The sequence below is a fragment of the Chamaea fasciata genome, unplaced genomic scaffold (genome assembly GCF_029207755.1).
Source record: "Chamaea fasciata isolate MVZ Bird 193981 ecotype frontalis unplaced genomic scaffold, bChaFas1.0.hap1 SCAF_7, whole genome shotgun sequence".
In the NCBI taxonomy this organism is placed as follows: Eukaryota; Metazoa; Chordata; class Aves; order Passeriformes; family Sylviidae; genus Chamaea; species Chamaea fasciata.
The window spans coordinates 58448145-58472185 of record NW_027094092.1 but is presented as its reverse complement, the minus strand read 5'-3'; the positions used below and the strand labels follow the sequence as shown (position 1 = coordinate 58472185).

Here is a 24041-nt window from a genome sequence, read left to right as displayed (position 1 = left end):
AGCTATTTTTGTAACCTTGCAGTTCCATGAGAAAACCACACTGTATTTAACAAGTAACTTATAAATTTGAAGTTAGTTACTTAACAATGATTAATTAATTATACAGTAGTACATTAGCCATCATAATGTTTCACTAATTTAGTCCAGAGCTGAAAGGCTAAACAGAAACTTCAAGAGTTTTGCTACTGAGAAGTATTTACTTGTTGCTATGTCAAACAGTGAAGTTGAGCCGGGGAAGAAATCTTTCAGGAAGAAAGAAGTGGCTACTTACAGCCACACTGACCAAATAAAGAATTAAAAATGCAGTAGGACAGCAAAGCAAGATTAAACTTTAATTAATATTGAAGACCGTTTTCTTTTTCTAAATATATACAGCTGAGGCAAATCACTTGGTGAGCAAGCAAAAATATTATTAAATTGCAAACAACCAAAAAGCTTCAATTTAACAGAGGCCCTGTTTTAATTACAGGACTAGCGGGGAAAATTTGACTCTGTTGTAGATACTCTCAGATCCTGCAGGCTTAGGCATCTAAGAACAGGAGTTTGATTTAAGAGAAAAATATCTGGTCAGGCAGCATGCGTTCCTACAAAAGTAAGGCTTGGATCCCCTTCCCTAAAATTTAAAATTAGCTTTTTTAGCTGGCTTGAAAATGGTCAGTTATAACTTCAGTGTAACTAAAATGTGGAAATGCTTTGCAAGGCAAAGAAATGGCAGGGTAAAATCTTCTGAATTAGAGATTTGAGCAAGAGGTGATTCTGAGTCTTGCTTGGGTTATTTCTGCCCAAAGCACTGGGAAGTTTCAGATCTAAAGATAGAAAAGCAGCACTGCTTGCTTCAGGCTCCACAACTAACCTGCTTTGTCCTCCTCTGGCCATTTATGGGAACACATAATGCAGCAGAAAGTTAAATACCCCCTTGGAATGCAGAACTCCAGTTCTTGCCACGCTGAAACACTTCATGGTCAGGGTTTCAGTGGTGCAATTCTTGCTCAAGGCCCAAAGCACGGGGCTTAAACAGAACAGCGGGAAGGAAGCGTGTACAGACCAAGTCATCTCTGAGCTGAAAGTCATCCCTCCACCCAAGGAGTGTTTGAGAAGCACAGGTCCAACAATGACACAAGAGTAGCCTGTTCAGTAAGATGCTTCCTCCCTAAGTCTCACACATCCCCTGGCTGTTATTCAGCACCTGATGAATCACTACTCTGCTGTTTATTAAGGCTGGATATGTCACATTCCATGTTATAATTATTTAGTCAGCAAGTCCACATACAGCAACTATGCTCAAGAGAATGAAGAAGAGGACTAGGTGAACTGCAAGTGACAAATTACAAAACAACAGGCTCCAGTACCTGGTTTACTTACATCCATCTCCATGACTGCACCAGGGCAGATTTTAGAATATAAAAGTGCACTTGCAGAGTTCAAAAAGCAAGTTTAGGCTATTGCATCAAGATAATTAATTTTATGCTGCTTTAATATGGCCATAAAATTTACTGGCTTGGATAATATCCTCCTTACAATTGCTAGTGCTGCTGATGAAATGATGGCAAGATTGTTAGAATAACCCATATGTGAAATTTCCTGTGTGGCAGACATCCACGAGGCCATCTCCAAAAGAAATACTACTCATCTGTATTTGGTGCTGACTCTCAGAAAGGAAACATTCCAAGCAGAATGTGTCTCATGCAGATCTGAGGTATGCCAAGCATTGGGTCATTCATTTGTAACTTCTCATCACCAAAAATAGCTCGATGGCCTGAGGTTAAAGCCCCACATGCTGAGAGTGTGACTGTCCATGTGGATGCAGCACTTGGGATGCTCTCCGCCTGTGCACTCCCAGGCACTCTTAAGGAAGGAGATTTGGAATAACTCCAGGGCTGTTTTGCAAGTCTCTTTCTGAATATAAAACCACAGCCATAGAAGGGAAGGCAAACCAGTGAATTTAATAATGCATCTTAGCATGACCTTAAAATGGAAGTACACAGTTGAAAGATTACGAAGAGAAAACCAGTTTTGATTGTCATGACGATTCTGACGCTGTAATTGCACCAAAAATACAGCACAGAGTCTGTTCTCTCCCCCTCATTTTCTTCTTTCACTTGCATGTCTGTAAGACAAGGACCAGCTTTTCCTCCACCCACCAGTTTTTCAAGTTGCATGCAGCAAGGAAGTTACTTCTACTTAAGAACTGAGAGCTATTTTGAGATCCCAACTGCTTGGAACTTTCCACTATAGAGCATCTTGCTGCCTATTATGTCCAATTACCCAGAGCTGCAGAAAACAAGTGGCAGCAGAGTGAAGTCTTGCCTTACTGTAAATACATTCTAGTATTTTCCAACACAAGATCTACAACCAAGCTCAAACCAAGTCTCCTGTTTCCAGATGGATGCAGCCACCCCCACACAGTGCTCTTTCATCTTCAGTACATTGCTATTAAAGGACTCTGAAACAGTTGTTTAAAAATGGTTCTTACGAGTTGCTGTGCCAACCAAAAATGGACAGCTAGAATGAAGCAGGCAGCAGCATCACACAGTTTGGAGTCCAAACACATGCAGATCTTCAGATACAGGAAAAAACTGAAATCCCCTGAAGTCTCCCCTAAAAACAGTGTAGGAGCTGCCCACTGAAAATACCATTTTAGGCAACGTGATGAAACAAGCCAATCAAGGGGTTAGAAAGAACATGGTGTGCTTTATTGCTGCATAAAATTAGATATATTTGTTATACATATTGTCTGCATATCCCAAATCAGTCATTAGGATTCCAATTTCACCAGATTAAGAGTAGGTTCAAATTTAGTGAATTCACCCGAAAACTGATGCATTCCAAAACACACACACACACACACACACCCAAAACCCACCCAAGTGCTGCCTAAATATTTGGAAGATAAAAATTATCTTGTTTGTTGGGATTTTAGAAAAGCAGGAAATCTGCTTCTTTCATTACATTCAGAGAGAACAGAGACCTATTCCATTAGACTACATTAACAGGTGACAGGAGCAGCACAGGAAGCACCAGATACTTTAGCAGAATGTTCAAAGCTCAGCTTCAACTCTAACCCCAGGTGTTCCTACAGTCAAAAAACCCCATCAAGTGAAAGCCCATTTCCCCCCAAACACTTTCCTGTGTACATCAGGAATAGAAACAGATCTGAAATGCTGCTTGAGGCAGAACCAAAATGTAGCTAAATGTGTTTTCCATCAGTTGGTTTAACAAGAGCTGCTTCCCCCAGCCCAGTGCTTGTATCTACCCTCAGACCAGTGTATCCTGTTGTGCTGCTTGCAAGGAAACAACAGATCACTCCCACAAATACATCTTCCATGGATCCAGAACAATAAAACCCCCTGAAAAGTCATGTATTTGGCTGCGTCGGAGTTCTGAATGCCACACAACACAGCTCTGTTTACAGCTGTAGCTAATGAGGTGACACTATAGGGGAGCACTGCAGGGGAAAGCACATCCCTGAAGGTGTAAAATCCTGCAAACAGCACAGTCTGGCAATTAATTCACAGGTCAAGTGTTGATGGGGCAGCCAAGTCCCTGGCCACCTGGAAATGAGCTACCTGGAAAAATATCCTCCAAAAGACACGGAGAAATGAAGAACAGCTTTGGAAAAGATGGCTGAGCAGGAAAAAAACGCAGAATTTAACCACTGGCTGAACTTTAGATTCTCACCAACAGCAGCTACTTACAGCTCAAAACATTCAATTCAAAAGACTGAGGGCATTAATACTTTTAAGTAAGAATCAATACTGACCAACTGCAGTCTTGCTAACTGAGACTGAAAAGTCAATTAAGCTGCAGTGATTGAAATAATTTGGACAAGCAAAAGCCCCGGAAGAAAGGCCATGTAGCCACTGCCCTCACCAGCTTTCTTTTGCTGAGCAGCCATGCTGAACAGCAGTGCTGCAGCTGCTTCCCTCTGTGCCAGGCTGGTAGTGACACACAGCCTGCAGTGACACTTCAGGGACACACACACTGCTGCTGGAGGGTTACAAGGAAGGACTGTGAATCCACAGTCCTGATCCTGCTGGATCACGTTGCTCTACCCTCTGCATTGGAACAATAAAGTATTTTAATCACCAGTTTATCAGTGCTGGCAAGCCTGAGACACCCTTACTCTGGCAGGTGGACCATGTCCAAGGACTCACCATCAATATCAGAATCCTGTTCTTTATCTCCACAAGTATGGTAGATGCATTTTAGTAAAAATCTGAACTCTGCAAGCCACTTGCACAAGGTTTTCAGATTCTGGTACATGAGAACATGGCTCATTAGTGCTTTATTTCCTTCTTATGTGTTTTTACATGGCTACTGCTGCAGCTAAAAGTCTTACCAGGAGGGAGTGAGGAAAAAAAAAATCAGTCTAAGATATAAACTAGCAACAGGTAGGATAAAAGGATAAACAGGGAAGATTCTCACTTCAGATTGCCCATGACACATCACTCAAACTACTGAAAAATAAGCAAACCCTGAATCTAACACAGGTAAAGAGATTTATTCAGCCAGAGTCAGTTCTCTATACCAAAGTGAAAAATCCGTTTCAGCTCTCCAATTTCAGCAGCTACGGGCAGCATCAGACATCTCTTGAGTAAACATTTACTCCCAGTGTGGTATCACAAAAGGCTGAAGAAGTGACCACACTTGCTACAAAGTAGATCTTAGAAGTTAAATATTTACGGCAGAGTGTCTTTTATTTCACCATCCTAATTTACTTAGACGACTGCATTAGGTTCTTCAAATGCAACACACAGAACTTCAAAAGACTTTTTCTCCTGTTGGTTTTCATAGCAGTGAAATAAGTAATTGCCACTCCCAAACCCACACGGGTTTTGCTTTCAAGTTTTCCCCTGTACATTTGATTTAGATGGGAGTTTACTAAAAGAGCTGTAATTATAAACTACAGATCTGACTTTGTTAGGAAGAATACAAACTATTTAGGGATTCAGGTATAAGTTTAAATGTTTTCTATTTAAGTTTATTTCAAGAACATAGAATGTATTCAATCTTTAGATGGGTAACTGACTCTATTTACCGACAAAAACCACTCCTTCAATCCTGTAAAAAAACCTCTTTTCTCCTCTTGAAAGACCAAAACTTTCACAAATAAAGAATTTACATCAGGAATAAGGTTTACACCTCAGAAGCCAAGAAAAAAATGCTGCATGCTGCAGAGATAATCTGGAAGCCAGTTAAAAAAATTACATTTACAGCCCTGGAATGGCTGATGCACTGATGCAGCCTGTACATCCACAGGATACATTTCTGGTACCAACCCCTGTCTTCTGCCTGCCATGAAAAATGTTACTCAGAAAGCCTGAAAGAGAACTGATGACAGGTAAATGTACAGTTTGATCCTTCACCTTTACTGCTGGCACCCAAAGTGCTACTTTAAACATACGTAAGAACACTTTCCTTCAGCGGCTGTGTGAGCAGTGCTACCCAGAACAGTAACTAAGTTCTCAATTTGACTTCAAGCACCTACTTCAAGTTTTGAAAGACAGGCTGATCACTTGATTGCAGGTGATGACAGAATCCTCTGCCACATCTAAATTAAAGCTGCTGCACAAATCTTCAGCTTCCCTGCAGTGCTGTGTGGTTGTTTTGCAACACTGCACGACTTCCCCAGGATTGTTCTAACTATCGTCACCAATGTCAACTTGCAGTCCTGAGAAGTAATACAAGAAATTCAGTGTATTTGTTATCAAATTCCATATGTTGCATCCCTTTATTAAACAACAACATAGAAATTAAACATCTATATTCAGATAACACCACATGCCAAAACATGCAAAAATTGGCTTTAGAATCCATGCTTAAGTAAACCCTGGCAATAAGCACGTAGCTCCTAAATTAGCCAACGTTAACATTCGATACAAATATGTCAGCTATCATAAAATTACATACCAGAAAGAACAAAAATAGCCTCTGACAACACAGCTCTTGTTCTGTCCAAACACAAGATGATCAAATCAGTCTTAAAACAAGGGACATTTTCTGTCTGCTATTAAAGCTCACAGGCCAGGGGGAAGCAGCAGCTCCATCAGCTGAGAAGTGCCACCACCACCCTCAGGGAATGCATCCCTGGTTCCTGCACACGCTGCAACACGTGGGATTGCAGCTCACAGCTGCAGCCACACAGCACAACAAAGTCTGAACATGGTTCGTTCAGGAAAAATGGAGCTGCTGCTCCTGCCTGGAGATCACTGAGGCTGCTGCCAAGAGCTTGGATCACTTTACTGGGGCTGCAGGGAAAAGCAACTACAAAGTGAGTATTGTGTTTGCAGAGCTGATAGAAATTCCAATTCTGAGATGTTTCTCACACAAGTATTTCTGACAGTGCTCTACATCATAAATATTCTCATGGTTACTCATGTCCAGAAGATACTGCACTGCTGCAGAACATCCCCAGAGCAGATCCAAGAGCTCAGCACTGAACTTCAGTGGAGAGAATGCATCAAAATTCAGGTTTCCTGAGGGTTACCAGGCTTTGTGTCTTCTCCAGTGGGAACCCTCACAAGGCAACGATTAAAATCAGCATCAAGTTATGTTTGAATAATTAAATGTCCATTTTTGGAACTTGAGGACAGGAATGTCCCAGAGCTGGGGAAAATCTAAGTAAGCATTTAACATTAACAGGTTTCATTCAAGTTGTTTTTTCTTTTCCCTCTCTCACACACACCATTATAAAAATGAAGGAACTTAATGCTGAGAGTTTAACAGTGAAGCACAATTTTCTCCCTGACCAGGAAAGGTTTAATATTCCATTTTTATAATCCAGCTATTCCAGACTTCCAGACTGACGTTTTTTGCTGTCAACCTCACATTTATTGGGATTTTTTCTCTTTATACCTGCACTTCACAATTCTTTACCATGCTCCTCTGAGCAGTCTGCAATCATTTAGATAACAAAGCTTTGTGGGAAGCACGTGACCTTAATTTCTACAGAAATCCTGCAGTTCCACATAGACAAAAGGATCTGCAAAAGGGTTGCCTATTTAACTACAGAACAGAAACACCAAGGGGAAGTGCATTTACAAAAAAAGAACTAAACAATGGAAACAGAAATAAAAGCTAAAAGTCTCCTGAACAACTGCAAAGTCTGACAGAATTGCACTCTACTCCACTACAGAGAAAGAAGCTCAGTGTTAAAATAAGATCCAATATTTTTAATATTTCTACAGTATTTTGGCTGCAACTGTACACGTGTTCTGAGTACTTTTACCTACAAAAACATCCAGTGTGTCAAGAGCAGAATGTGCTTACTGAACAGAATAAAACCATCTTGCTTATCCCAGAAATCTTCTTACTTTATCTGTGATCTGAAGGAAGCCACGTGATGCATTCAAGTTACTTTGCTGTTCTTATAGAGAACTGTAAGATACAGACATTCCCAAATTTGCTCTTTCTTACCAATGTATGGAAGACTTTGGGCAAGAGTTCTGTATATTCTGCAGCTAATACACCAAACACATTTTCAAGTGTTTAAGTGCATTATCTTTACTAATTTACTTACAGCCATCACTTAGAATTCCATGTGACCAATGACCAGTGTCATGCTTAGAGTGCCTTAATGCTTTTAATTGTTTTTAAATTAGGAAGCCTTTGATTTGCTCAAGCTAAGAGTCAAATGCATTTCCCCAGGCAAATCTCCAGTGCTGCATTTACAAGACCTTTGGTGCTAATAAAGTACAGACAACACAAGTACTGCTGCTTTGAACAATGATCTGAAAAACGAAATGTTTCTCCCTCACAGCCTGTTTAGAGAGATTAGATACTAAAATGACTTACTGTGGTTGTCCCACTCTAGAGCTTCTCAGCTGTTACCTTTGTGCAGTTAACACAACAGGCCACGATAAAAGGGCTCACCAAAGTGACCTCCACTGCTCATTTCTTCCACACCTTTCCACAGTTTCCCTGTGACGGTTTGCACAGGGGGATGGGGCACAGTGCAAAGATCCAGCACAGGCTGGATCCATCCAGAATGGCTTCGAGTCTCAGGGCTGCTTAACAATGACAGGATGAAAAATTCCAGTATCATGGAGTAACTCTTGTGATGCCTGTAAGGCTGACCTGAAACAGAGATTGGACAGAGCTAGAGAGTAAAGTAGAGATTTATTGTAAGACTTCCAGGATACATCCTGGGCAGGACAAGAGTCTGGCCAGGGCTACACCCCGGGTAGACCAAGAACAGTCACAAAAAACTGACTAACCAGTCACGAGATCTTACACTTTTATAAGTTTGAGTCCATTTGCATATTGGGGTTTAATTGCCCATTTACAGCTTCAGGTTATAAAGTCCCATCATTTTCTTGTTCCTCCCTTCCGTCCATCATTGTTTGTGCTTTTGGGCCTGAAAACTGTCCTTGGTCTCCAGCAGGAAAAGGGTTTGTTTTGTCTCCCCACTCTGTGAAGGGAGCCGACTGACACTTAATATGAAGCTCAGAACTGCATCCCTAGGCAGCACAGAATCTGCAAATACGAAAACTAGAGCTTAAGGCATCGCTTGAGTCCTGAAGGTCCTATTCCAATGAAAAGATAGTGAAACCAAAATTAGACTTTTTTCCTGCCTTGCCAAAAGCACAGTATTCCCATTCCATGACACCAGACATCATCCCTAAGCTGTGTGAGGACATTTGTGCTGTGCGGAGCTGCCCACTGGGCATTCTTAGGTGCTTAAAATACCATAAAAGAACAAGTCACCTCTCCTGCTCACTGGCCATACAGAAATCAAGTCCTTTGCTCAGAGCAGCTGGGTGGGTGATGTGCCACGACCCTCCTAATTGTGCTGGCTGTAACAGAGACATCCATGGGGGCAGGATTTTTATGCTAGAAATCAGAAACAAGACTGGTTAGTTTAAACACAAACTGTTATTTATTGAATGGTTCTACACTCAGTACAGAGATATAAACCATGCCTCAGGAAAGCTCCCAATCCAAGGCAGGATTTGCCCAACATAGTCCACAGAGAAAGCAGAAGTTCACATTCATATGGAATTTTGGAAGCTTTGTTAACATTTGGATTAGACATAATAAATTCTAAGTCACAGAATCAGAGGATGATTTGGGTTGGAAGGAACCTTAAAAAACATCATCCAATCCCAACCCCCCTGCCATGGGCAGGGACATGTCCCACTATCCCAGGTGGCTCCAAGCCTCATCCAACCTGGTCTGGAACACTTCCAGGGATCCAGGGGCAGCCACAGCTTCTCTGTGCCAGGGCCTCACACCCTCACAGGCAGGAATTTCTTCCTCCTATGGCAGCTCAACCTGCCCCGAGGCAGTGCAAAGCCATTCCCCCTTGTCCTGTCACTCCATGCCCTTGTCCAAAGTCCGTCTCCAGGTCTCTTGTGGCTTCCCCTCAGATACTCTCCAGTTTATCCACTGCATAAAACAAAACTACAGCACAGAATCAAAGTTCCCTCAACACTAAACGCCTCAACCTTTAGACACATTGTAGAGACCCTCAACCATCTTTACATTGACAACCCAGACCCAAACACCAGAATTCCAGACCCTTCCCCCATGTCAGGCCTCACCCAGAGTCAATTCCAAACAAGTCTTGTGTACTTTGTGCATTATTAAACCTTCAGAGCTTACCTGTGCCACACACCTCTGAACTCCCTAGAGAGCTCTCCCCTTTCTGGCTACTCTCCAGAGCACCAAAATTATTTAAAAAAAATAAATTACAAAAGCCATCTTCAAAGCAGAACTTAAATAGGAACCATACCTAAATTAACAGATATTTCTGTCAAATTAACCCAATGGTTTTTCCGCTGTTGCTTTATGTAACTCTGAGAGAAGCCTTTTAGCTCACAGTGAGCACTGTCAAACAGTTCCAACATGAGCAAACATGCTCATCACTCTGGAATAAAAACTGTGGAGCCGTTGCTTCAGAGTAAAAATTACGCATCTGTATTACCATAAACCACAGAACAAATTCTGTACAATATGACAAAATGTGAAACTAAAGTTAAAACATATGATTTTATCAGAGGCTTCGACCTGTAACTCCTACTTATCCAGGTCAAAGCTCCTTTCTGAAACCAAACTCTCTCAAAAGACTCCGACAGGTACAGGTATCTCGCCTCGTAAGGCCGCACTTGCAGGACCAGACACTCCAACACCCCACACACCTCCCAGGAAAAGCCCTCAGCCTCCTCCACACCCCTCAGCCCTGTCCTTGCCGCGTCTTCCTGCAGAGGGAACCGTGGGGAAGCGCTCAAGCAGCCAGAGCCGGCCGCGTTCCCTCCCCACACGCGTCACGGGGATGATAAAGGGCGGCGGAGCTGCGCCCTCCCCCGCGGGAAGGCGGCGCGGGCCGGCAGCTCCTACCTGCACCCCGGGTGTGTCTCCGCGGGGCGCTCGGGCCGCCCCGGCCGCTCCGCGCCCTCACGGCGGGCGGTCCCGGCGCCTCCATGGCGGCCGCTCCACTTCCGGCTCCGGCCGGGCCCGCTCCTGCGCCATCGCCGCCGCCAGCGGGGCCGCCGCCAACACCCGGCCACGGCGTCGTACCGCCGGGAAGAGACGCGGTGCCGTCTCAGCGGAACACAAGATGAGCCTCCCGGCCGCTCCCTCCACCGGTCCCGCGGACACTCCCGCTCCTCCCTCTCCCCGCGGCCTAAAATGGGAAAGAGCCGCGCACAAAATGGCGCCGCCGACGCCGCGGCCGCCGCGCCTGCGCGCCGCGCGCTCCGGCCACGCCCCCTCGCCGCCGCCCCGCCCCCGCCCCGTCCTTCCCCCTCCCTGCCGCCCGTCCCGCCCCGAGCCAATCACATCACGCCGTTGCCCTTCCGGTCCCCGCCGCCCGCCAATCCCGTGCGCCCGGGGCCGCGGCGCGGCCCAATGGGGGTGCTGTCCGCGGCGGCCCAATGCGCGCGGGGCGTCGGGGCGGCGGCCAATGGGAGCGGCCCCGCTCCCGCCGCTTGTTTATTGGGGCTCGCGCTGCGGCGCGGGGCGGGTCCGCGCGCGCGGGGGGGGAGGGGGGCGGGGGAGAGGGGGGGCGGAGCGGGGGCCGCGCTCAGCCGGGGCCGCCGCCGTCTGCGGAGGGGCCCGGGCGGCGCGGGGGCTGCGGAACGAGGAGTTCGCAGGTAGGAAGGGACGCGCGAGGAGGAGGAGGAAGAAGAGGAGGAGGGGGAAGAGAAAGAGGAAGAGGAGGCGGCGGCGGAGTTGCGGCTGCCGCGCCGCCGTCCCGGGGGAGGGGACGCGGAGCGGCTCCGGGAGCTGCGCTTTAAACCCCCCCCCGCCACCCCTCCCCCGCCCGCGGGGAGCGCACGGGCGCGCGCGCCGCCCCCCTCACGGAGCGGGACCCCCGGGACCGGGACCCCCCAACTCTGTCCCGGTATCCCCGGGATCGGCCCCCGCGCTCCCTGGGCCGGGGGGCTGCGACGCTGCCCCGGGGGGCGGGAGGCACGAGTCCGGGAGGAGGAGGGGGCCCGGTGGGGCCGCGGAAAGTTGAGAGGGGGCCGGGGCGGGCGGGGGGCGGCGGCCCCTGAGCCCCGCGGAGCAAATGGCGACGTGACACACACCGAGCGCGGGGCCGCCCGGCGGGAAGCGGCGGCCGCGCTCCCTCGGCGCGGCCGGGACGGGCGGCGGCTCCTTCCCTCCGTCCCTCCCTCCGCCTTCCCCGGGCTCCCCCCGCCGCCCCTCGCGGGGAGCCCCGCGCTCAGCCCTCAGCCTCCCCCGCTCTTGTTTTGCAGTGTTTCCCGTGCGAGGAGAAGTCCTGGAGCTGGAATCGCTCACATAACCCTTAAGGATGAAGGTAGGCGGCTCCGGCGGGAGCGGGGATCGCCGCCCCGTTCGCCCGCCGCTCCGGAGATTTCATTTTTAATCGCGTTCCGTCTGGGCACGGCAGCGGTGGGAGAACGCGGGGTTCGGTGCGTGCTGTGAGCGCTGCTCCTGCTCCCCGGCGAGGTGCAGGTGGTTTAAAGCTCTCGCCGCCTTGTTGGAGCGCTCGGAACATCCTCATCGCCTCCGAGTTGTTGTTGTTGTCCTTCGGGCTCCCGTCTTTAAACGCTTCCTGTATCAGCAGCTGCTATGGCAAGTTTGCAAAACCACTGCTTTTGTCCCGCCTTTGCTGTTGCCGGTTTGCTCGGTACAAAGGCTCAACAATTGCGGTATAATTTACAAAACTTTTCCTTTTCCCTTCGGAGTTGAATGAAATATCAAGTTTAAAAAAAAAAAAAAAAAACAAAAACCAACCCATACATATCCTATTTTTATTTTAGATTCTGCACTCGTTTCCTGTCTTTTCAATGTGGTAATTTTGTCCTTGTTTATCGGTTGCAATGAGCACAGTAAAGTGAAATGTTGAGTATTAAAGTCCATGTTAAGGAAAACGTGATGAGTGTTTCTCTTTAAAAATACACAGGCAATTAAGTTTTGATAAAGGCATTCCGGGAAAGAAAAATACTTGTTAATAGCTGTTTGAAAGATTACAACAGATTTCTCTAGAGGTCTCCTTCTAGTCATCAGGAAAGAAATCCTATATATAGAATGTTATAGACTTAATTGTAAGTGTTGGGATGACACCAATCTCAAACGTTTTAAATAATCTGTGCCATTGGATTGCTTATAGCTGAAAAAATACAGCTGTCTGTTATATTGCCTTCTTGCAGTTGAAATATTTTTCTTTTGTATAGAAACTACCAGAATTAATAGTCACTCCTTTACTTTGTTGCCCTTTTTATAAGCAGGTGTCCCGAGTATCAGTGAATATCCTTTGAAACATTTCTGGGAGAGGCTGACGGTGAATTGACAGGAGGGGTGTGTCAACATCAGTGACAGACCAAAACTTCCTGTAACTTGTTGGGGTTTTTTTTTTTTTTTTTTTTTCTTTTCCCCTTCTGCAGAACCCTGCTATGGCAATCTCAAGGACAGACACTGTTTATCAATTAAAAGTCAATAGGTTTAAAAGTCAAGGTATAAAATGAAATACATAATGATGCAGCTGTAACTCTGAAGGAGAGCTGAAGTTTTTGTGTTTTTGTTTCTCTCCAGGCAGCAGATGAGCCTGCCTACCTGACAGTGGGGACTGATGTCAGTGCCAAGTACCGAGGTGCCTTTTGTGAGGCAAAGATTAAGACGGTGAAAAGGCTTGTGAAAGTCAAGGTGAGTGTGCTGGGGCTGCTGCTGGTTTTGGTAAAGCATTGTGCTGAAAGGGCTGTCACAGGAGATCCTACTCCTGAGGATTAGGAAACGTTCATCACTTCATTGTATGAATTTTAAACAACATTTAAATGGGTTTCTTCATATTTTGTTGTTCGCTTTGGGACTTTTTTACTGTGTTTTTTTTTTCTTTATTTTGGGGGGAAGCGTTGTTTTTTTTTATTATTATAGTTTTTAGTGGCATGCTGGAACAAAAAGGAGCTTTCTTCCTCCTTCTTTCCTGACTGCATTTGTCTTCTGTTTTCAAATGCATGAATTTCCCAGCAATAAGTTTTGATGTCACAAATACAGGATTACGGCTTTGCATGAGTAATAAGGAATAAGAACTACTTCTTCTTCAGAAGAAGTTCCATTTCATAGCAACTGACACTCTCACTTTTATAGTTTGGAACTGAAAAGGCAACGTGAAAATAAGACAACAGCAAGAGAGATGGCAATAATTTGTTTCTTAGGCCAAGTTTTAGCAATGCCCAGGGTAATACTTAAGCTTTGAGCATCTTGATGCAGCTTCTAAAGCAGCATGCCCTGGCTGCAGCTGAATTTCTGTGCATGGATAGTATTGGCACATAGTATTCATTCACATTTACAGGGCTTTTCCCTGAACAGCCAAGAGACAGGTTGTCATTTTGGTGTTGTAATACTGTTCTTAATGCCACTATGTGAGAATAAAACCTTGTTAAATTCAAGTTAAAATTGAAAGTAAATGTAGAAGTTGTTGTTCTCCTTTGTCTTTTCAAAGTCTTCCCACTTCCTACTTTGGTGCCTGCTCTCCAAGATAGTAAATAAGGCATTAGTGACCCAAAATCCCCAACAAATTGAGGTGAAAGCTGCTTTTTGTAACTATACATCCAAGCTTTTGTCTGCTTTAATGCTTAGATCGAGTAGAACAAGCCATCAGCCTCTTCAGTTACACACATAGATAATATCACTTTATCAGAGTGCTTTTCATCAATAGAAAAAAAATGTAATCCAGATACTGGAGCCTTTTGCCTCTTCTTAATGAGTACTTAGGGAAACTTGTGTTCTTTGAAATCTGTGTTAATGAGAAGCTCTGTAGGAAGCAGCGTGCAGGTCTGACAAGCTGGATTTTGACTGCATCTCTGGTCTGGTAGAGCATTTAGCCTCTTAATAGGTAGGAGTTTCTTTTTCTCATTAGGATCAGATGCTTTATTACTCCACGATAAGATTTGGAGTTACATGAGGCTGCTGTTACTTGGTGGAAATTCCTGTCGCTGCCTCTCAATTCTATTATAACAATAGGAGTTTTAACAAGCTAAGCCTGATACTGTAATTAAGAGTGTGTAGGCACACCCTGGCACGCTTGCCAAGAGTGCTAAAAGTCCAAAAACGTCCAGTAGCCTTTTCCTGAGCAGCAGGACAACCTGTATTCATCCCTCTGCAATTTTTATTTTAAATTTTATATCAGCATAAAGTGCATCTTTAACCTGAATGTGTGTTAATACCGATGCTGTTCTGGCATGCCACTGTTGTTGTGTTTATAAATACAGCTACAGTGTAGTCTGTGCTTGGAGGATAATTGGGGGAGCCAGAAAACTGGTCATCATTATCAAAGCAAGCTCCTGGAACTTTTGGTTCCTGAAAACAAATAGAAATTTTGGAATTTTATAAATTAAGCTGCGTGGGCTGATGTTCACTCTGTTTCCTCACTGTTCCCTTCTAGAATGTAGGATTTTAAAGGGGGAAGCAGAGTTTACTTTACACTGTAACTGATCCTTATTTTCATCACATTGGTAGTGTTCCCCATCTTTGCCATTAAAACTTGCTCAAGGCAGCAGAAATGCTGTTATCCTGGCAAGTGTGGTGATTTTTGGATAGATTTTTAATTAAGAGGGGCTTTTATTTTGGTTGTTGCTTAGTAATTAAAGTGTTGTCAGTGAAATGCTAGAGTTGAATCAGAGAAATGGAAAAACGCTGCTTAATATTTTCATCTGGAAGCCAAATTCCAGGTTTGCCCTGGTTTGTATCAAATTCTAAACTCACCTAAAAATGTAGTTGCTTTGAAATGACTGGTGTTTGATTTGCCCTGTTCTTTAATTATGATGTTTCAGATTAAAAATTAAATTTAATACTTGCGGCTTCCTGTCAGTAAAACTGGCCTTGCCTAGTGTTTTCTGTAGAGTAACATTTGAGTCTTAATTCATAATTATAATTTGGATAATAAGATTTACATATACATATATATATATATATATATATATGTATGTATGTATGTATGTATGTATGTATATAGACACATACGTGTTTTCTTGTGGTTTTTGTGTGCTATTGAGAAATCAGATGTGTATTAAAAAGTTCATGTATATCTTGCAGGTGGTCTTGAAGGGGGATAACTCAACTCAGTTAGTGCAAGATGACCAAGTCAAAGGACCTCTAAGAGTATGTATATTGCATGCGTTCCTTTCGTAATCCACATAAATTTCCAAAACTCTTGAATTTTGATGCTGTTTAGGTGGGCACCTGTTCTTCAGGATCAGAATCAACAGGAGGCTCATCACTTTAGATGAGATGGGTTCTGAGGAATAAGCCTTAAATTTTTTAGCTATTTATGCTTCTCTGTGTGGTGTACTTGATACAGTTTTGCCTGCAAAGAGATTTTTTATCTTCTCATAAGATATGTAATTTCTTATAAGTAATGAAATGTTCAAACTTCTCAGAAGTAATTAACAACTTGAGTGCCAAGCCATGTTCAAGCCCATTAGACAAGAATAAATACAATTGCTCAGTATTTTAGAATTGTTAATGTATTTTATATAAAAAGGTGTTTGTTTGTATTTTCATTCTTTGTAACAGTTGTGTGCTAAAATGCAGAGCTGTGTTAAAAACACTGAATGCAAATAGAGTTTTCCAGAGAAGGTCATCTTGCTTGTATTTGTCTTTTCTGTGTTGTTCCTGCAGGAGCTGCTACTGGAATTCTGATCTAGCTGACAGTAGAACTGTGTTTGAAGTATAAGAAATGGTAGTAATTGAATGATTATCACTAATGAATTAATGACTTTGAATATTAGTTTTCTATTGGCCCTCTCTTTTTTGAGATGGTGAAGTCATGGTGAATTTAGATATTCTGAGTTTCTCAGTGCTTTAGTGTCTACTTGCAGTTCAGCCTTCCTGCTGAAGGCCCTTTGTTCTTACCTGCACAGTAACTAAACTGAGCCTTAAAAAGTAAACCTGCCTTGCTGGGAGGATCAATGTGGTTTTTTCAGTTTTCTGAGTGTGGGCTTCCAGGTAACCTTGAGCTGCTCCTTGTTGCAGGTTGGAGCAATGGTTGAAACCAAAATGCCCGATGGATCTTTTCAGGAAGCAGTTATCAGCAAGCTGACAGATGCCAGTTGGTACACTGTAGGTGAGTGGCCATGTTTCATTTATGGGTTCTAATCTTTGAACAATATATTTCGAGTTACAGGTCACTGTGTCAGTAATTACATCTTGTGTTGCATGATCTCAGTTTTTGGAGGAGACTTTTTTTTTTTTAAGTCATCCACATCTTGATTCCTTTTCCATTTCAAGTAGGATAATAATTAATTGATGTTCAGGGAGGCTTTTGCACGAGTAATTGCAGGGCTGAATAATCAAGTTTTATTTGACATAATGTACCTGTAATGAGAGCTGTTGCACTTACTGAAATTCAGAATAATTTTTGCAGATTTTAAGGCATAAACCTTGTAAAATCATTCTTCCAGCTGAAAACCTGAGGCATGAGATGAATGACTGAAATATATGAGCCTCCTTGCACTGTATGCAAGCTTGTACACAAGGAAAACATGGATAGTATCAGCAGAAGACAGAATCTCTTTCGTTTTAAGAAAAGAATCAATGTGCCACACAATAAAAAGGAAAGAGGAGGTATTAATTTATAATGTGCATAGCTCTTTAATAAAATTTTCAAATAATGATCTAAAGTGAAATAGAAAACTACTTTTCTCCTCATGTTGGAGGCTCGTGTGGCATTCAGTTATTGAAATAGAAAGTTCAGAATTCAGGGTCAGCGAAATGTCAGTGTTGGCCAAAAATTCATTGTAAGACAAATTTCCTTATTTTCAATAATTCTGATCTCCAGGTTTTTCTGAAACAGCTTTAAGGACAGAATGACAAAACTCAGCAACATTCATGTGATTGTAGATAAGCAAATCTAAAACGACAGTATTTGAATCAGGGAGCTTTGCAAGCACCCATCCTCTTTTTGCACAACTTTCTTACAGCAGTAAGAATAGGAGCCTTCTATTCCCTAATAGTTGCCTAGAAGGAATATGCTCCTGTTAATTGTCCTGTACATGCTACTCTTGGGCATTGCTTTGGAGATTAGTACTTGTAAATTTAACCTCTGTGTTTCTCATTAGCTGCCTTGGGTACCAAATGTATTCAGCTTTACTACATATTCTTCATCCTCTCTGGAGGAGTCCTCTGTCCCATGAACTCTTAATCATTTTGGTTCATTAACCCCTTTTTAAGATTTAAATAAGCTATTTTCAGTAATTCAGCGTTCCCGTTTGCAGTAGGTGAGGTTATGTAGTCTTTGGTGGGATCAGGATAAAGCTCTGCAGATAATTTGGAAGGATTTATTGCTTTATGATTATGATTGTTATTGAGTGCTTTAACTCTAAGCTGGTTGACAAAGCTCATGGTTCTTTGCCTTTTTCTTCAGGATTATAACGTTGCTGTAAAACTGTAGTGGATGTCAGGTCAGGGAGGAAAGGCAAGATTATTTTGAAGTGCAGAAGATTTAAAATCTGCTTAGTTTTGTACTGTGATGTGACATACTCGAGATAGAACACTGGACCTTTAACTTCTCTTTATGGATTTTCAGAGGTTCACCATTCTGTTACAGAAGTGATCAGAAACACAGTCTTGAACTAACAATTTTGTGGTTTATGAGTTAGCATTTTAATTGTAGAACTCCTAACTTATTTCAGTTTTCAAGTAGCACTTTCAACTAATTCTGTTTGAATTTGGGCCAGAAGACATTTGTCCTCTTACATTTGTTATGTGAACTTTAAATCTCTTGTTCAGGAGATGAGTTTTGTCCATGTTCTCTTTTTTTTTTTTTTTCTTCTTTTCTTCTTTTTTATTTTCTTTTCCCTGTTTTTTTGAGCAGTGCATTTCTGCCAAAAAATCTTTACTTGATGAGCAGGAAATTTGAACAGTGAATAAATGCTCTGCCCAGTGTTAATGGATTGTTGTTTATATTTAACAACTTGTTGAACTCTCCCCAATTATGTAAGGGAGAAATCATGCATGCTATGATTTTTACTTCATACTTTAATAAAAGTGCAGTTCCTTAGAAACTTGAACCAATGGAAATAATTAACTACTGTAATTTTCTTTCCCCAAATAATATTTTTTGACAGGCAGAATGGAGAAAATAAAATATGTTTTCCATATGCAAATGTGTTAAGACTGCTAGGATTTTGTAAAAATTCGGAGCTCAGGGGAGATTTAAGTGATCTTACAGTAAATGATCGTGCAGAACTGTTACGTGGTGCTTTAACTCTGAAAATACAATTGTAATTGCTGAATTTAGATGTTAGGAACGTTTTTGTTACGTTTGTGTGTTGAGTTGCTTGTTGGAGTTGAAAGCGCAGGTAACACTGATCAGAGTAAGCAGATGATCGAGTTTGCATCATGATTTTTCTGCAGTTTAAATTGAAGAAGTGTTCTAGATTGAGTATAGGAATATTGGCATGTGAAAAGTAAGCCTTATCCTTTGCCTGCTGCTTCCATTGTGTCTTTGCAGAAAGTTTTGGATAGAAATGAGGTGTATATTCATGCTGCTGGTAAAGCAAACAGTTGAATTGGTTTCTTTTTAATAGCTGGTGTGTGTGCTGCTCCACAGCCTTCCTGACTGGAGCAGTCACAGCTGAAGAACTGAGAGGGAAGTGGATTAACCAGACTCCAGGTTGCTTTCCTGAACATTTTGAGATGGAAAGCACAAGGGAAAGCTTGTATTTCAGTCGTTTGTGCATTTCCCTTACTATTTATGTTATCTAACATCTCTTTCCCAATGATCTAAAAGCAAACTGATCTCTGGCTAGTGAAACCAGTAATACATACAGGCAAACATTTTCAGAGGATTAAATAGAGATGTGTAAAAAATGCACCAAAACAAACTGCCTGCGTGTCTGGCGAGGAGTGATGATGTTCACTTCTGCATATCAGGTTCTCTGTTTCATGTAGGGATGTAAAGGAGAAAAGTCACCTGAAACAACTTTGCTTTGATCAATAAATTGAACCAGTGGCAGTGCTGAGTTTGCTGTAATAGGCTGCTTTGCCACCACTTTAATGCAGGAGTCAGTGATGATCAGGTTGTGTATTTGAACAGTATCTTCCTGTCTATTAATGGTGTTCATGTACCCAGAATAAACAAGGCTTTATTTTTATTGTAGCTTGACCAGAATCACTTTTTGACCTCTTTTTATATGATAATGATGTTAATCTAGCCATGTAGTCCTGTTGAACTTTTCAGCTGCGATTTGGAAACACTTCTGAAATCACCTTTGAAATTCAGCTTTTCAGTATTAGCAGGTGAAGAAGCAAAAGCTGTCTGGAGTGGAAGTTTAAAAGTGTCTGGGAAATGTCACTGCACAAGGCAGTGTCAAAGTGATGTGACACTAATAGGGGTTTAAGTTCTTTGGTTAACAAATGGCTCAGTTGGACCTGATGATTTTACTAAGTGATTCAATGATTTGATGATGTTTGTCTTTAGAATGCAGTTATCTAAACTGAACTTCTTTAATTTACAAATTACAAAGTGCTGCATTGATGCTTTTGAAGTGCTGAATATATTGTTAGGTGATAATTGCATAGAATTAAAATGGTCTGTCAGATCTGCTTTAGCTGAACAAGGTTTGAATTACAGTTTACTGAGTGTACCATCCACCTGATTCTCTGTTAACTTGTAAAATGCTTCAGGTAAATACTGAAATAATGTCTGAAATGACTGGCACAAAAACCACAACCCAGACCACACCTTACAAAGTGCATAGTTGTATTTTCCTTCTCTCACACTCTGCCTGGAGTCTTACAAGCATTACCAGAATTTCAGAAGAAAGAAATCCCTATGTAGATGTTCTTTGAAGGAAAAATTTTCTATCACTTCTGGACAGAATTAGAAGTGATGTAATATATATATATATATAAGTGAGAAACAGGATTTCATTTGAGCAAGCATCCAGGAGTTGCTGGTTTATATTGCCCCATGTCATCTCTCCTTTGACAAAACTCAGGTCACTAATCTGTGTGTGCTTAGGTCTCTTTTTATTATGTAATATAATTTCTACAACTTTAAACAAAAACAGATCAAATACATTGAGCCTTGTATTTTGCTAGGTAGAATAATAGAAAAGTGTTTCTAAAGAAAGAAATAAAAAACATGTATTAAGTTTCAGTAATGTTTCCTCTGAAATGAGTAGGAAATAGGAGAGGGAAACAGTGAGAGGTCTTTGCAGTTTCTAGCAGACCTTGCTGTCAGTTATTAGGATTTTATGTACTGTTCAGAGTGAAAGGGAATGTGATTCCTTACTTTTTGAGACTTCTGCCTTTCAGACACTGCTGAGACACCTCAGTGAGCCCCACAGCTCTGCTGGTGGCTTCTTCCTCTCATGTAATCATGGTGGCAGTTTCCAGGAAATGCTGAGCTGAGTGTGTGCCGAGAGGAGTTAGAGGCCTGGGTGGTTGTTCTGGGAATGAAGTGCAGTCTCAGCCACCAGCTGCATCACTTCACGTTACTGTGGTGAGGTCACAGGAAGTTAGAGATACTGAGGATTTGGTTTTAGTCATCTTGTATGTTCCATGGATTTTGAAAATTCCAGTTCATAATGTTGAGGATATTTATCAGCAAATGAACCAACATTGATGTCCCAGGACTTCAGGAGCAGGGTTGCTAACAGGAGCTATTTATAGTCACACTTTCCTGTTTTTTAAAAGAAGCTTTCTTCTGATGCTTTGTGGAGATAGTTATGCTGAGAGGAAGAACAGGCTTGGCCCTGGGTCCACTACAGCTGTAAGCTCTTATTCCAGGGGTGATGGGAGTTCTCAGTGCCCCACAGCCAGCTGAGTCCATTCATGCCAGAGAGCTGCTGTTGGTTTGTTCCTTCAAAGCTTGTCCAGCAGCTGTCCTGTGCTGTGTGCCAGGCACTGGGCATGTCTGCAGGGCTGGTTTGACCAGTTCCCAGCGTCCTGTTGAGCTCCACGTGGCAGCAGCATCATCTCTGGGCTGTGCATGTGTCATCCAGGAATCCAAAACCACAGTTGTTTGCCTCCACTAGGCTGGTGTTCTCTACCACCATCAACCACCATCAATTTGTTCTTTTTCTCTTTAAAATTCGCTGGTGTGGATTTTGAGGAAAAGTCCGTATTTGTCCAGAGCCCTTCCATGGGATGTGTTGTTTAAGTGCACCTGTGGCACATAAAAATCGTGCAGTAGCTCTCTTGGTTGCTCTCTGGAGAATCTAGAAAAAAAAGAACAGCACTATGTGTTGTGTTTACACGTGTTGAGGTAACAGGTGTGTAGAGGAGCAAGATTCTGTAGTGAAAAATGGTGTTTTAACAGTAGAACCTTGTTACAAATCAACTGGATTGAACTCTTGCTTACAAAATCACCTTTGTTACTACGTGAACTGAGTGTTAAAAATATTTCTAAATTGTATACAAACAATACTCTAGGGAAAGCAAGGAGGTAGATTTTTTCCTCTAATTTCTTTATCTGTAACAATAGTAAGATTAGCATTTCAGAAAAAGCAGTTTCAGGCAGCAGGCTTTTGTCTGTGAGGTGATGGTTTTCTAAGAGTAGACTCAAAGGCCACTCAAACTTCCCTGTTTTCTGGGATATTTCAAATATATTTTTGTAAGAGGAACTTGGGCTCACTTAAAATCATTTAAAAAATAATAAATTTGAGTTGTGTGGTCTCTCAGTAGCACCGTGCAGTGCAGTACTTGCTCTTAAGCCCTTTCACAGTGATGTGTCAGTACTACAGTCCTTGTCTACAAGGCCATTCAACAAGCACTGCGCAGCTTTTGGTACTTTCTATATTGTTTCCACAGCTGAACCTCAAATATCTGCAAAGTCTGCACACATCAGTCGAGATATTCATGGACAGCATCTCTTGTAGTTCATAAATTGCTGCTTTGCCAGGCAGCCAGCGAGAATAATTCAGTGTGCACAGTGAGACTGGAACAGCTTTAATTTGTGGTGTGTACTTTCATTTCATTGTCTTGCTGACTTAAAAGTTTCTCAGTAGGTTGGAAAACTTGCAGTGCAGTGTAGAATCTAATCTCTCTTGGTTTGGGCAGCAGCAGTAACACAACTTGTTGGATTTGAAGTTTGCAAGATGCAGCCTTGAGGGTTGTTTTCCCTGTGTGTCACAGAGCTGCCTTGTCCTGGTGACACTGGTGGCTCTGGTGAAGTCATCTTGTAACTGCTATGAGGATGTTCTCTCTAGAGTTCTGCTCTCTTCTCCTTTTTCTTTTTTTTTTTTTTTCTTCTTTAATCTATTTGTAACATAGCTATATATATATATTTCTAAACAAGATGTTGTCAAACTGATCTGTAGTATTTTGTGACAAGCTTCTCCACAGTTCCTAAAAATGATTTTGATTAGTTGTCTTGTTAATAGTATATATTTTAATACATGAAAACCAAACTTGAGACAGCCTTATTGTAAAGATGGGATTAGTGGACTTTTGCTGATGGTATATACAAGTCTGCTACAGACAGGAAATGAAAGATACCAGCTCATCAGTAGTGAATTGAAAGTTGCATTTTTAGTACATTTTTGAGGTACTGAACTTATAGTCTTTTTTTTTTTTCTTTTTTTTTTTTTTTTTAAATTCTTGCAAAGTGTTGTATTGATCACTGCTGGGAAGTTTGTTTTTAGTTTTCTGTCATAGATTAGGGTTGTGTAGATTTTCACAAACAGAAAAAACCCAATTCTGTTTCTTTCCTATTCTCATAGACAAGATCGAGATGCAGCAAAATTCCGAAAAGTTCCATTTTATTGTCACTGTTTCAATATGCTCTGTATGGAGCATATTGGACTCCGTTCTTGGGACTAGACCAAGCATTATGGCAGAGACTGTTCCTCCAGGTTGTGCTGCTTACTCATCTCTTTTCCCCTTCTGTCAGTGTTCCTCATTAAGGAACACGTTTGGAAGAAAGGGCTCTGCCCGGCAGAAATGTCTCTTCCCTTCCTTCCTTGATGTTCTGTTGACTGTTGAGCAGTAGTGGGCACTTTTCTGGCTAGTTTGTATCTTTCCTTTCCCAGAAATCAGCTGCTGCACCCTGTTGCCTCAGCAAGCCCCTGCCCACAAGATGAGGCAATGGGAGGACCTGAAGGGGCTTCTGCTTTTTCACCTTTGTTTCTTTGTAAGGCAGGACTGTAATTTCCTCTTTAGAGATGAGAATTGTGACACTGTAAACACATCCTTTGATGACTTCACTGTGTGTGTGTGTGTGTGGATGGGGAGATGTCTCCTTGTTGTCTTCTGTTCCTGTTTCCTGCCCTCTCCCTGCCCAGTGAATTCTTCCTTATAAAACACAGCCTTTAGGATTTTTGCTTTTGAAGGATTTGGAGTTGTAGCAGTAACCTGTTGAAGGAATGAAGTAATTGATACAAGTTATTCAACACTAATCTAAAAGTTTTTAGTTAGATTGTTAGTTCTAGGCATTTTATCTGGAGTTAAACAGCCTTCCTTCTGGATGAGATTAAAAAGAGGAATGAATTTGCAGCTTAGAGTGTATTAAGTTCTTCTGACACGACTGTTATCACAGCTTCAAAATATCTCATAGCCAAAAACTGTGCCATCTGCCTTACTGCTTATATTTACAGAATCCTTAATATTTGATACTGTGCCTTGGAAAG

At 42.4% G+C, this 24041-nt stretch overlaps 1 protein-coding gene and 1 long non-coding RNA gene across 3 annotated transcripts in view; one reads left to right on the top strand and one right to left on the bottom strand.

Moving 5' to 3' along the window:
- Positions 1-3844: 3844 nt before the first annotated feature.
- LOC136292822 (uncharacterized) lies at positions 3845-10637 on the bottom strand. The gene is made up of 3 exons (XR_010721972.1): positions 10339-10637; positions 8707-8832; positions 3845-8076 (listed from the first exon to the last, which is right to left on the bottom strand). It is a non-coding gene; the product is annotated as an uncharacterized lncRNA (long non-coding RNA).
- Positions 10638-11056: 419 nt separating this feature from the next.
- Positions 11057-24041, top strand: part of ARID4A (AT-rich interaction domain 4A) — a 46680-nt gene continuing 33695 nt past the window's right edge. Inside the window, exons 1-5 of one of the 2 annotated variants that reach the window (XM_066189043.1) lie at positions 11057-11093; positions 11703-11764; positions 13003-13113; positions 15502-15567; positions 16441-16531. In XM_066189043.1, the coding sequence (XP_066045140.1) occupies positions 11759-11764; positions 13003-13113; positions 15502-15567; positions 16441-16531 (274 nt within the window). In that variant the 5' untranslated portion in view covers positions 11057-11093; positions 11703-11758. The remainder of the gene's footprint in view (positions 11094-11702; positions 11765-13002; positions 13114-15501; positions 15568-16440; positions 16532-24041) is intronic. The other variant, XM_066189044.1, reaches the window with a different exon arrangement.